The sequence below is a fragment of the Prionailurus viverrinus genome, chromosome D4, assembly GCF_022837055.1.
Source record: "Prionailurus viverrinus isolate Anna chromosome D4, UM_Priviv_1.0, whole genome shotgun sequence".
Lineage (NCBI taxonomy): Eukaryota > Metazoa > Chordata > Mammalia > Carnivora > Felidae > Prionailurus > Prionailurus viverrinus.
In genome coordinates, this window is record NC_062573.1 from 5,842,791 (window position 1) to 5,857,757 (window position 14,967).

The 14,967-nt window shown below is 38.0% G+C and overlaps 1 protein-coding gene across 1 annotated transcript; it reads right to left on the reverse strand.

Annotated features, from left to right (window-relative positions):
• Positions 1-2,796: 2,796 nt before the first annotated feature.
• LOC125150473 (olfactory receptor 1L3-like) lies at positions 2,797-3,792 on the reverse strand. The gene has a single exon (XM_047830422.1). The coding sequence runs from the start codon at positions 3,772-3,774 to the stop codon at positions 2,797-2,799; it is 978 nt and encodes a 325-aa protein (XP_047686378.1). The 5' UTR covers positions 3,775-3,792.
• Between the last annotated feature and the right edge of the window lie 11,175 nt (positions 3,793-14,967).

Sequence of the window (14,967 nt, forward strand, 5' to 3'; positions counted from 1 at the left end):
ACAGGTTCTTCTTTGTCAGAGGTTGACAGGAAGGTAAGACCCTCTCATTTCCCCCACATAATTCATGAGACTGATGACGGCCATATTGAAAGGTCCCGTGGTCACATTAATTCTTTATCTACTTGAGACTTCAGTTTAATCAGTGTTCCCTTGTCTTTTTGTTTCAATGTTGATTTTGTTCACCCCCATCTCTCATTAATTGAGTTCTGGGTCTTATTTCTAGGCAAGCTAAAGACTATGGTTAAGTTCCCAGTTTTATATTGCCTGAGATAATCCATGAATTAGAGGAAGTCAGGTTTTGAAAACAGATTTTATTGCCAAAATGGAAGATTCATGGCAAGCAGATATTGTGAATTAAATATTTGAGGATTAAGTTCGGTTTATTGTTCAGTTCTCACCAGCAAAATTATCAAAGGTATTGTATTAGTTTTCTGGGGCTGTCATAGCAAAGTGCCACAAACTGGGTGGCTTAAGCAATGGAAATTTATTTTTTCACATTTCTGGAGCCTAGGAATCTGAGGCTAAGGTATTGACAGGCTTGGTTTCTTTTGAGGACTCTTTTTGAGTTGATATCTTCTGTGCCTTCACATGGGGTTGCCTCTGTGTGTCTGTGTCCTAATCTCCACCTTTTGGAAGAATGCTACCTGGATTAAGACTCACCTGAATGACATAATTTTAAGTTAACTACCTCTCTAAAAACCCTATCTCCAAACAAATCACAACTTGAGATGAGGGTGGTGGTGGTTAGGATTTTAATCTACAAATTTGGGGGGGAGGAACACAATTCAGTCCAACCCCAATGTATTAGATACCAAATTCTTAGCTTTTTAAGAGTCATCACTTAGGATCGACATATAATCCGGGGAAGAGTTGCAGGAGAAATCAAAACAATGGAACAGATTTGATGATGCTAGAGAGTCTCTTGCAAGGTCCTTTAAGTCTGTGAATGTCAGAGTAGAGTGAATGTGTGCCTTGATCCCAATATGAGGGCTGTATTTGTGCTCCTCTTGTTCTTGCAGTTACAAAGAACAATAGAAAATGGTGGCATTGTATTTGTAGACAGCAGAGGACTGGCTATTGCCCTCAGTATTTTTTCTGGAGGGAATACAAATGTTTTCCAAGGCCTGGAATGGTTCATGTAAATAGATGAATGAGAGAGACAAAAGTCAGGTTGATGGAGAGAAGAGGCTAGACTAAGATCAAAGGGCTGTGTCAAGAAGCCCTTCATGATGGCCAAGGCTGGTATCACCATTGGATCATCATTACAGAGGAATCATAAAAGCCAGTCACCAATCTCAAAAGCAAGCCCTAACCATCATTCACAGTAATAAATGAATGGAAAAAATGCTGACTTCAGATGTCAGCAACTGATTCCAGTACAGGACCAAAGGATAGACTAATCTAAAAGAGAGACCCTCTCTGTCTTTGGAGACATCAGGGAAAAGCTGGATAAGCCCTGATAGTTTTAAATGGGGCTTGAAAGGAGCAATGGTATCCATGAAGGGTGAGAAAGGATTAAATGGGGCTTATGAATAAATCAAAAGTCACTGGGGAAATATTGGATTGGATGGAGAAAAGTCCATACCGAGCTATGATTAGGTAGACTGAGGGCTCAAAATAAAAGATAAATGAAACTATAGACTTAAATTTATAGAAATTAATTCCATTTTTACATGCCCAGCGTATGGTGACTAAAACTGCACTTTTTATATGTACCAGTACTTTTTGTGTCCATACTTACAGCAGACATTGTAATCAGTCTTTATTCATCCTTGTGTATTCAGCCCAGAGTTCTTTTGCTATGTAAGTGTAAAGTAATTCACCTTACTGGTTTCTTAAATAATTCATTTTCCAGCTAATTTGTGAGCCTTTTTCATATCAGTCCTTTTAAACCAAAGGCTCTCACTAGTAGTTTACATACGTTGATTTTTACTCTATCTTCAGTGACCATATGAAGCATTTCTGATAGAAAAAAATACTACTTCATTAAAAAAAACACTACAGAAGAGATGGAAGTATAGGCCTCTGTAGAGAGGATACAAGTAAGGAGCTCCAGAAAGTGTAGGTTGATGAATGCACCCTGAGCATATGAAGGGTGTGATGTGTAGAGGCCAAAACATGTATAGAGGCACAGAGCTGGTTTACTGATAGTCAGTTGGGTGATTGATGTCAGTTGTTTTGACTCTAATGACTCCAGAGCCCAAGATATTCAGCTGTTTTGAGAAGTAAAAGCAGGACCATGGTTATATCATGGCATGACCAGGGAACACAGCCTCTATATTTGGGAAACTCCTAGTCTGCTAGTCTGAGAGTGAGGTTACACACACACCCACACACACACACACAGACATGCATGCACATGCAGATACACACATGTATGCACACCTGTAAAAATTTTTCTAACAGTTTCAAACAGAATAAGTGGTTATGTGTGCAAAATATATTTGCACATATATATTTGATTTCTACATAGTTGTATATAAAAATTCTCTGGTAATTCAAGTGGCCAAACTTGGCTGGAAATTTATAAACCGAAGGAAATATGGGAGGTTCCTAATAAGTATGGAAGGAGTAAAGGGATTGTAATTTTCTGGAATCAGGGAGTATTTGGGGATGATCTATACTGCAGCTTTGGTACCAAGACTGGGTAGTCATGTGGAACTATGGTATGACAGAAAGAGCAGGGTAGGAAAGTACGCAGTGCAGGTAAAGTTGATCAAAGTGTATTCCCTCATGTGTGTCTATCTGGATGTGTGTGTATGAACACACACCCACACTCACACCCACAACTTTCAATCAGGGTTCATGGATTTTGTTGGCTTGTGTAGTAGAAAGCCTATCCATTTGAGTCTTCACTCTGCTTATCAATTTCTCTAAGCCCCGTTTCATGTCTTTGTTTCTCAAACTGTAGATAAATGGATTCAACATGGATGTCAGTACAGTGTAGATGATTGTTGCTATTCTGTCCTTGACAGTATAGTTGGACAAGGGTTGGAAATAGACATAGGTAATACTCCCATAAAACAGAGTCACCACAGTGAGATGGGAGCTGCAGGTGGAGAAGGCTTTGCATTTTCCAGCCACTGAGGGAACATTGAGGACAGCAATGAGAATTCTTAGGTATGAGATGATGATGCAGATACATGGGGCCATCACAGAAGCCAACCCTTCTGTCATGGCCATAACTTCATTGACAAAGGTGGAAGAGCAGGCGAGTTTCAGAACAGGGTTGACATCACAGAAAAAATGTTGGATTACATTTGATGCGCAGAACGTGAGCCGATTCACCAGGAGGACATGTAGGAGGGAGTGGAGGCAGGAGAAAGCTACGGAGAAGGCCAGCAGCAACGTACAGCGTCTGTGGTTCATCACAGTGACATAGTGGAAAGGATTACAGATGGCTACATAGCGGTCAATGGCCATAACTGCCAGGAGATAACTGTCTATGTTTCCAAAAACCAGGAAAAAATACATCTGTGTCAGACATTCAGCATAGGAAATGGTCTTTGTCTCCGATAAGAAGTTCACTAACATCTTGGGGACCACGACTGTTGTGTAGCAAATATCAGCAAAGGACAAGATGCTCAGGAAGAAGTACATGGGGTTTTGGAGTTTGGGATCAGAGCGGATAGCCAGCATGATGAGCAGATTCCCCGTTATAGTGACCAGGTACATGATAAGAAAGAGAGCAAAGAGTGGCTTCTGGTCCTCAGGGTGAGAGGAGAGTCCTATGAGGATGAATTCAGACAGTCTTGTCAGGTTGGACATTCCCATGGACTTGAATGCACCTACAGATAAAAGGTCCTGTCAATTAATGGTTCTTATGTCATCTAGGACATGCACCTTTCCATCTGGTTCTTGCAATGAGAATTATCAGTTACTAATAGAGCATGTACTTCAATGTTTTTCTTTATGAATATGGGCAAATGAGAGCCAGAAGTGTATTTTCACTTGTTCTTTTAGAATCTTTGATATAGAGATCTATAGAAAACTGATTGAAGGAGAGAGAGAGACAGAGAGGAAGAAGGAAAACTAAACGGTGGGGGAGGAGGAGGAGGAGGAGGAGGAGGAGGAGGAGGAGGAGGAGGAGGAGGAGGAGGAGTAAAGAGGGAGAGCAGGCTTGATTCCCTTTTCCTCCTCCGTACTCTGTGACTAGTAATCACAGGAACCACAGATGCAGTCTATGAATCAGGTTAAGGTCAACTTCTCATAAAGATTACCCATGGCTAATGCACATCTATACAATCATGAAATAGCTATTTCACCTAGTTTATGGTTGATGAAGAGCCATCTTTTTAAATCAAGATGCTTCTTCCCACACCATTTGCAATGGAAATAAGAATGGCCTACAAAACCATTTGGTTGAATGTTGAAAGTAAGCAGAGGGCAAAGAAAGATGGAGAAGGGAAAGTGAGAGAGACGAAGTGAATTTTCAAGAGAAAATTCTCTCCCCAAATTCCCTGTTCTTCAGCTCGTATTTCATATCTTGAGGTCAGGGGAAGGTGGCTTACAAGTGGACTGGGTAAAGAAAGATTTGACTATAGAATATAGATACCTAAATCTCAACATTTAGCACAGACGTTAAGTTATCTTTCTTAGTGTCCAATGATGACTAATTATCTCTCTGAGATCAAATATTTATATCTTCTCACCAGGCATTCTCAAAATTCATTTCTTACCTGGGAAGGACATTAAAATCTTACTTCATGTATTCATTCCACTGCCTTCATTCATGCTCCATGGAATTATTAGTGAAAAAGAAGACAAACTGTGCCAAGAGATAAGCACACAGAAAAGGTGCCTGATTGTAGAAAACCTCCTAATTCTCCTTAAATCTGAATGCTCCCTTCCATGGATTCTTACCATCCTTTCCAAGATATATATACTTACAGCCCCTGCTTCCCTCATGGGAATATCCTCTGATGCTGTGTCACTAAGTCCCTGGTGTTTGATAGGGGAGATAATAAGAACAAAAACATGCATTAACTTTGTGCAGGATTGTCTCCAAGGATCCCAAGGAATTACATGTGTTCTCCTTCAAATGGCCCCACATTCCTGTCTTCAATGGTCTGGGCATAGTGCAACATCTGCTTAGCCTGGTGTAGGTGTGCGTGGGAGACAATAACTTTCTGTCCCTGGCTATTGCAACCTCTCTGAGGGTTACCTTGGTTTGTGCCATGTGCGACTGAGGATAGAGTACCAGGGAGGGACACCTGGTTTCTTCCTTGAACCTATAGAGCTTCAATATGGACTTCCCCTTTGTCCCTCCATTTGTCTAAAGGACAACTATCTCAGAGCACCACAACATCACCAGTACCTTCTGCTCTGTCCTCCTCAAGTTTATTCTGATTTATTTATTTTTTATTCAAATGTCATTGACATACAATAATATATTAATTTCAGTGCTAATATAGTGAACTGCTAATACAATGAACATAGTTTTTGAACATTTATATGCATTCTAAAGTGATCACCAGGATAAATTTAGCTGCCATCTGTCACCATACGAAGTTGTTACAATATTGTTAACTATATTCCCTATGCTGAAACTTTCATCCCCTTTAATTATTTTATAACTAGAAGTTTGAGCCTTTTACTCTTTTTCTCCTATTTCAACCATTCCCCACTGCCCTACACCCTGCCCACTCTAATCCCCTCTGGGGACCACCTGATTGTTCTCTGTATCTATAAGCCTGTTTCTGTTTTGTTTTCATTTTTTAAGTTAATTTGTTTACTTTCAAGTTAGTTGACATACAGTGTAGTATTGGTTTCAGGAGTAGAACCCAGTGAGTCATCACTTACATATAACACCATGCTCATCCTAACAAGTGCCCTTCTTAAAGCCCATCACCCTTCCCCCCACCCACCTCCCCTCTAGCAACCCTCAGTGTTCTCTGTATTTGTTTTGTTTTTTAGATTCCATGTATAAGTGAAATGATATAGTATTTGTTTCTCTCTGTCTGACTTATTTCAACTTAGCAAAATCCTTTAGGTTTATCAATAACATGTTGCAAATGGCAAGATTTCAATATTTTTTATGGTTGAATAATATTTCATTATACATGTATACCGCATCATCTTCATCTATTGACGGACAGGTTACTTCCATATTTTGACTATGATAAATAATGCTGCAGTGAACATAGGGGTGCATGTATCTTTTCAAATTAGTGTTCTCATTATGTTCTAATAAATACTCAGAAGTAGAATTGCTGGATCTTATGGTAGTTTTATTCTATTTTAATTTTTTCATATAAGTTATTGTCAAATTGTCTTACATACAACACCCAGTGCTCATCCCAACAAGTACCCTCCTCAATGCCCATCACCCACTTTCCCCTCTCCCCCCCCTCCACCCCATCTACCCTCAGTTTGGTCTCTGTATTTAAGAGTCTCTTGTGGTTTGCCTTTTTCCCTCTCTGTAACTATTTTTTTTTAATTTTGGGGGGAAACTCTGTGCTGCTACATCCCCCAACAGTGCATGAGAATTTTCTTTTTCTGCATTCTTACAGTACTGTTTATGTCTTGTCTTTTTGATAATAGCCATTTTTACAGGTGTTCGATTATAAACAGTGGTTTATATTTGCATTTCCCTGATTATTAGTGATGTTGAGCATCTTTTCATGTGTCTGTTGGCCATCCGTATGTTTTCTTTGGATAAATATCTGTTTAGGTCCTCTGCTAATTTTTTCTGAAAAGATGACAGCACTTATTTATATTTGATAATCTGTTAGCAAAACTGAACAAAAGTGAAAAAAATCCCTCAAAAATACAACTTTCACAAAACACAGGAATGAAAACATCAACAACAATGCAAACTGCTGCACACCTGTGTTCCAATTTGTCTTTTCATTCAAAGCATGGTTTTGAAGTATACATTTTTCTTTCCCCTCTTACATGTAGCTGCCAAGAGAATCTGACTTTATAAATACAATGAATACTACTTATTGGCCAAGCACCACAAAAACTATATGAAATCTCCAGAAAATAGAGATAAAAATAAATTTAACACTGATCCTAAACATTCTACAAATTCTTTTAGGTTATTTGATACTTGTATTCTTAATTTTTTTCTTTTTATCCCATACATACCTAAACATGTGTATGATTTAGGCAATCTATTTTTTGTTGTTCAATACTAAAAATATTTTTTGTTGAGTTGATGAAGGAAAGGTTATCTTTAATATGATTTTTTTCTTTTTCTTCTATTACTTTACAGACTATTTAAATTAGTACATTAATTATAATACTTAAATATTACTGTAAAATGATAAATCATTCCAAATATTGGATTTCTATATTTTTCTTTTTAAAAAAATTTTATTTCTTTAATTTACATCCCAGTTAGTTAGCATATAGTACAACAATGATTTCAGGAGTAGATTTCTTAATGCTCCTTACCCATTTGGCCCATACCCTCTCCCACAACCCCTCTGGTAACCCTCTGTTCCCATATTTAAGAGTCTCTTATGTTTTGTCCCCCTCCCTGTTTTTATATTATTTTTGTTTCCCTTCCCTTATGTTCATCTGTTTTGTCTCTTAAAGTCCTCATATGAGTGAAGTCGTATGATATTTGTCTTTCTCTGACTGACTACGCTTAGCATAATACCCTCCAGTTCCATCCATGTAGTTGCAAATGGCAAGATTTCATTCTTTTTGATTGCCGAGTAATACTCCATTGTATATATATACCACATCCTCTTTATCCATTCATCCATTGATGGAGATTTGGGCTCTTTCCATACTTTGGCTATTGTTGATAGTGCTGCTATGAACATTGGGGTGCATATGTCCCTTCGAAACAGCACACCTGTATTCCTTGGATAAATGCCTAGTAGTGCAATTGCTGGGTCATAGGTTAGTTCTATTTTTAATTTTTTGAGGAACCTCCATACTGTTTTCCAGAGTGGCTGCACCAGCTTGCATTCCTAGGTCCTCTGCTAAGTTTTTAATTGGATTGTTTGGCTTTTTAAAATAGGAATCATGTGAGTTCTTTGTATATTTTGGATATTAACCCATTATGAGAGATGTCACTTGCAAATATCTTCTCCCATGCAGTAGGTTGCCTTTTTGTTCTGTTGATGATGTCTTTCACTGCATCACCCAGGTTTTAAATTAGGAAACCAAAAGAAATGGGGTAATTGATTTGTGTGCTTCAAGGATAATGTTATTCAAAGAATACAAACTAGTTCAATGGTTAGAACTGGTTTAAAAGCCATCTCCACGTGCATTGAAAATAATGCATATTTCTGTAGCTTAAAATTTTTTTTTAAATGTTTATTTATTTTGAAAGAGAAAGAGAGACAGAGAGGGAGAGAGAGAGAGAGAGACAGAGAATCCGAAGCAGGCCCCAGGCTCTGAGCTGTCAGCACAGAGCCCAACACGGGGCACAAACCCACGAACCGCAAGATCAGACCTGAGCCAAAGTTGGATGCTTAACCAACTGAGCCACCCAGGTGCCCCTTCTGTTGCTTTTAGACGAAATGTTAATATCTTTATTCATTCTTTCACTTTAGTCTGTGTATGTGTTTAAGTCTGAAAGGAGTCTCTTATAGGCAGCATATAGATGGGTCATGTTGCTTTTTTTAATCCTTTCTGTTACTCTATGTATTTTGATTGGAACATTTAGTTCATTTCCATTTACACTTAAAAAATTATGGATTTTTTTACTTACTAGAATTTTGTTCATTGTTTTCTGATTTCTTCTTTTGTTCTCTTCCCTTATGATTTTGTCTTTCCTCAGTGTTGCTTGTATTCTTTTCTCCTTATTTTTTGTGTATCTATTATTGGTATTTGGTTTGTGGTTACCGTGAGGTTCATATATAGCACTCCATGTATGTAGCAATATATTTTAAGTTAATGGTTGCTTAAGTTCAAGTATGTTCTCAAAGCACTAAATTTTGACCTCCCCGAGTTTTATGTTTTTCATGTCATATTTTACATAGTATTATTTCGTGTATCCCTTGACTAATTATTGTAGGTATAGATGTAGTTGTAGATTTTACTACTTTTACATCCAACTGTAAAGTTTCTGCTGAAAAATCAGCTGATAGTTTTATGGGGGTTCTTTTGTACATAATTAGTTTTTATTCTTTTTCTGCTTTTAAGATTTTCTCTTCATCTTTAACTGTTTACATTTTGATTATGATCAGTTTTGGTGCTGGTATCTTTGGGTTCATCTTATTTGTGACTCTGTGCTCCCTGACTTGTATGTCTGTTTCCTTCTCTAGGTTAGGGACACTTTTAGCCATTATTTCTTCAAGGTTTTTTTTTTGTCCCTTTCTTTCTTTCTTCTCCTTCTGGGACCCCTATAATGTAAATGTCAGTATGCTTGATGTTATCTCAGAGGTCCCTTAAACTATTATTTTTTTCCTTTTTGTTGTTCCAACTATGTGATTTTCACTACTCTTTCTTCCAGATTCTGATCCATTCTTCTGCATCATATAAGCTGCTACTGATTTCTTCTAGTGTACTTTTCATTTCAGTTATTGTATTCTTCAGGTCAGATTGGTTATTTTTTATGTTTTCTATCTCTTTGTTGAAGTTCTTACAGTGTTCATCCGTTCTCTTCCTGAGTTTAATAAGCATCATTATTACCATTACTTTGAACTCTTTTTTTAAAATTTTATTTAAGTTCAAGTTAGTTGACATAAAGTGTAGGCTTGGCTTCAGGAGTGGAACTCAGTGATTCATATTTTACATATGACACCCAGGGCTCAACCCAAAAAGTGCCCTCCTTAATACCCCTCACCCATTTACCCCATCCCCCTACCCACCTCCCCTCTAGAAACCCTCAGTTTGTTCTCTGTATTTAGGAGTCTCTTATGGTTTGCCTCCCTCTCTGTTTTTATCTTTTTCCTACCCTTTCCCTATGTTCATCTGTTGTGTTTCTTTTTTTTTTTATGTTTATTTATTCTTAGAGAGAGATAGTGAGAGTGAGCATTAGCAGGGCAGGGACAGAGAGAGGGAGACACAGAATCTGAAGTAGGTTCCAGGCTCTGAGCTGTCAGCGCAGAGCCTGAGGTGGAGCCTGAACCTAGGAACTATGAGATCAAGACCTGAGCCAATGTCGGACCATCAACCAACTGAGCCACCTAGGTGCCCCTCCTCTGTTGTATTTCTTAAATTCCACTTATGAGTGAAATCATGATATCTGTCTCTCTATGACTGAAATATTTGGCTTAATATAATACACCCTAGTTCCATCAGTGTTGTTGCAAATGGCAAGATTTTATTCTTTTTCATTGTTGAGTAGTAGTCCAGTGTGTGTGTGTGTGTGTGTGTGTGTGTGTGTGTGTACATACACACATATCACATCTTCTTTATTCATTCATCAATCAATGGACATTTGATCTGTTTCCATAACTTAGCTATTGTTGATAGCACTGTTATAAACATTGGTGTGCATGTGCCCTTTCAAATCAGCATATTTGTATCCTTTGGATAAATACCCAGTACCCAGTAGTGCAATTGCTGGGTCATAGGGTAGTTCGATTTTTAGTTTTTTTTTGAGAACCCCCATATTGTTTTCCAGAGTGGCTGTACCAGTTTGCATTCCCACCAGTAGTGCAAATGGGTTCCCCTTTCTCTGTATCCTCACCAACATCTGTTGTTTTCTGCTTCGTTAATTTTAGCCATTCTGATAGGTGTGAGGTGGTATCTCATTGTGTTTTTTTTCAAATACGAAATTTATTGTCAAATTGGTTTCCATACAACACCCAGTTCTCATCCCAAAAGGTACCATCCTCAATGCCCATGACCCTCTTTCCCCTCCATCCAACCCCCCATCAACCCTCAGTTTATTCTCAGTCTTTAAGAGTCTATTATGATTTGGCTCCCTCCCTTTCTAACTTTTTTTCCCCTTCCCCTCCCCCATGGTCTTCGGGTAAGTTTCTTAGGAGCCACATACGAGTGAAATATATGGTATCTGTCTTTCTCGTATGATTTATTTCACTTAGCATAACAGACTCCAGTTCCATCCATGTTGCTACAAAAGGCCATATTTTATTCTTTCTCATTGCCAAGTAGTATTCCATTGTGTATATAAACCATGATTTCTTTATCCATTCATCAGTTGATGGACATTTAGGCTCTTTCCATGATTTGGCTACTGTTGAAAGTGCTGCTATAAACATTGGGGTACAAGTGCCCCTATGCATCAGCACTTCTGTATCCCTTGGGTAAATTCCTAGCAGTGCTATTTCTGGGTCATAGATTAGTTCTATTTTTAATTTTTTGAGGAACCTCCACACTGTTTTCCAGAGTGGCTGCACCAGTTTGCATTCCCACCAACAGTGCAAGAGGGTTCCTGTTTCTCCACATCTTCGCCAGCATACAGTCTCCTGATTTGTTCATTTTAGCCATTCTGACAGGCATGAGGTGATATCTCACTGTGGTTTTGATTTGTAGTTTCCTGATGAGGAGTGACGTTGAGCATCTTTTCATGTACCTGTTGGCCTTCTGGATGTCTTCTTTAGAGAAGTGTCTATTCATGTTTTCTGCCCATTTCTTTACTGGATTATTTGTTTTTCAGGTGTGGAGTTTGGTGAGTTCTTTATAGAGTTTGGATACTAGCCCTTTGTCCAATATGTCATTTGCAGATATCTTTTCCCATTCCGTCGGTTGCTTTTTAGTTTTGTTGATTGTTTCCTTTTTAGTGCAGAAGCTTTTTATCTTGATGAGGTCCCAATAGTTCATTTTTGCTTTTAATTCCCTTGCCTTTGGAGATGTGTAAAGTAAGAAATTGCTGTGGCTGAGGTCAGAGAGGTTTTTCCCTGCTTTCTCCTCTAGGGTTTTGATGGTTTCCTGTCTCACATTCAGGTCCTTTATCCATTTTGAGTTTATTTTTGTGAGTGGTGTAAGAAAGTGGTCTGGTTTCATCCTTCTGCATGTTGCTTTCCAGTTTTCCCAGCACCATTTGGTAAAGAGACTGTCTTTTATCCATTGGATATCCTTTCCTGCTTTGTCAAAGATTAGTTGGCCATACTTCTGTGGGTCCAATTCTGCAGTCTCTATTCTATTCCTTTGGTCTATATGTATGTTTTTGTGCCAATACCATGCTGTCTTGATGATTACAGCTTTGTAGTAGAGTCTAAAGTCTGGGATTGTGATGTCTCCTGCTTTGGTCTTCTTCAATATTATTTTGGCTATTCGGGGTCTTTTGTGGTTCCATACAAATTTTAGGTTTGCTTGTTCTAGCTTCGAGAGCAATGCTAGTGCAATTTTGATTGAGATTGCATTGAATGTGTAGATTGCTTTGGGTAGTATTGACATTTTAACAATATTTATTCTTCTAATCCATGAGCACAGAATGTTTTTCCGTTTCTTTGTATCTTCTTCAGTTTCCTTCATAAGCTTTCTATAGTTTCCAGCATACAGATCGTTTACATCTTTGGTTAGGTTTATTCCTAGGAATTTTGTGATTCTTGGTGCAATTGTGAATGAGATCAGTTTCTTTATTTGTCTTTTTGTTGCTTCATTATTAGTGTATAAGAATGCAACTGATTTCTGTACATTGAGTTTGTATCCTGCGACTTTGCTGAATTCATGTATCAGTTCTAGCAGACTTTTGGTGGAGTCTGTCGGGTTTTCCATGTATAATATCATGTCATCTGCAAAAAGCGAAAGCTTGACTTCATCTTTGCCAATTTTGATGCCTTTGATTTCCTTTTGTTGTCTGATTGCTGATGCTAGCACTTCCAACACAATGTTAAACAACAGTGGTGAGAGCGGACATCCCTGTCATGTTCCTGATCTTGGGGGAAAACTCTCAGTTTTTCCCCATTGAGGATGATATTAGCTGTGGGCTTTTTATGATGTTTAATATATGTGCTGATGAAGCGAGCACTCTTTATGATGTTTAAGTATGTTCCTTCTATCCCAACTTTCTCGAGGGTTTTTATTAAGAAAAGATGCTGAATTTTGTCAAATGTTTTTTCTGCATCAATTGACAGGATCATATGGTTCTTATCTTTTCTTTTATTAATGTGATGTATCACATTGATTGATTTGTGAATGTTGAACCAGCCCTGCAGCCCAGGAATGAATCCCACTTGATAATGGTGGATAAATGTTTTTATATGCTGTTGAATTCGATTTGCTAGTATCTTATTGAGAATTTTTGCATCCATATTCATCAGGAACATTGGCCTGTAGTCTCTTTTTTTGCTGGTTCTCTGATTTGGAAGTTAAAGTAATGCTGGCTTCATAGAATGAGCCTGGAAGTATTCCTTCCCTTTCTATTTATTGGAACAGCTTTAGAAGGATAGGTATTATCTCTTCTTTAAATGACTGGTAGAATTCCCCTTGGAAGCCATCTGGTCCTGGACTCTTATTTGTTGGGAGATTTTTGATAACTGATTCAATTTCTTTGCTGGTTTTAGGTCTGTTCAAGTTTTCTGTTTCTTCCTGTTTGAGTTTTGGAAGTGTGTGGGTGCTTAGGAATTTGTCCATTTCTTCCAGGTTGTCCAGTTTGTTGGCATATAATTTTTCATAGTATTTCCTGTTAATTGCTTGTATTTCTGAGGGATTGGTTGTAATAATTCCATTTTCATTCATGATTTTATCTGTTTGGGTCATCTCCCTTTTCTTTTTGAGAAGCCTGGCTAGAGCTTTATCAATTTTTTTTCCCAAAAACCAACTCTTGGTTTCATTGATCTGCTCTACAGTTGTTTTAGATTCTATGTTGTTTATTTCTGCTCTAATCTTTATTATTATTTATCTTCTTCTGCTGGGTTTCAGGTGTCTTTGCTGTTCTGCTTCTATTTCCTTTATGTGTGCTGTCAGATTTTGTATTTGGGATTTTTCCTGTTTCTTGAGATAGGCCTGGATTGCAATGTATTTTCCTCTCAGGACTGCCTTCGCTGCATCCCAAAGCATTTGGATTGTTGTATTTTCATTTTCGTTTGTTTCCATATATTTTTAAATTTCTTCTCTAATTGCCTGGTTGACCCACTCATTCTTTAGTAGGGTGTTCTTTAACCTCCATGCTTTTGGAGGTTTTCCAGACATTTTCCTGTGGTTGATTTCAAGTTTCATAGCATTGTGGTCTGAAAGTGTGCATGGTATGATTTCAATTCTTGTATACTTATGAAGGGCTGTTTTGTGACCCAGCGTGTGATATATCTTGGAGAATGTTCCATGTGCACTCGAGAAGAAAGTATATTCTGTTGCTTTGGGATGCAGAGTTCTAAATATATCTGTCAAGTCCATCTGATCTAACGTATCATTCAGAGCCCTTGTTTCTTTATTGACCGTGTGTCTAGATGATCTATCCATTGCTTTAAGTGGGGTGGTAAAGTCCCCTGCAGTTACCGCATTCTTATCAATAAGGTTGCTTATGTTTGTGATTAATTGTTTTATATATTTGGGGGCTCCTGTGTTTGGTGCAGAGACATTTATAATTGTTAGCTTTTCCTGATAGATAGGCCCTGTAATTATATAATGCCCTTCTTCATCCCTTGTTACAGCCTTAATTGAAAGTCTAGTTTCTGTTATAAGTATGGCTACTCTAGCTTTCTTTTGACTTCCAGTAGCATGATAAATAGTTCTCCATCCCTTCACTTTCAATCTGAAAGTGTCCTCAGGTCTATAATGAGTCTCTTGTAGACAGGAAATAGATGGGCCTTTTTTTTTTTTTTTGCATTCTGATACCCTATGTCTTTTGGTTGGAGCATTTAGTCCATTTACATTCAGTGTTATTATAGAAAGATATAGGTTTAGAGTCATTGTGATGTCTGTAGGTTTCATGCTTGTGGTGATGTCTCTGGTACTTTGTCTCACAGGATCCCCTTTAGGATCTCTTGTAGGGCTGGTTTAGTGGTGATAAATTCCTTCAGTTTTTGTTTTTTTGGGTAGACCTTTATCTCTACTTCTATTCTGAATGACAGACTTGCTGGATAAAGGATTTTCAGCTGCATATTTTTTCTGTTCATCACATTGAAGATTTCCTGCACTTCCTTTCTGGCC

Bases quoted from the DNA above. Each gene is read 5' to 3' on its own strand.
- LOC125150473 (XM_047830422.1), bottom strand. From the start codon at position 3,774: ATGGGAATGTCCAACCTGACAAGACTGTCTGAATTCATCCTCATAGGA.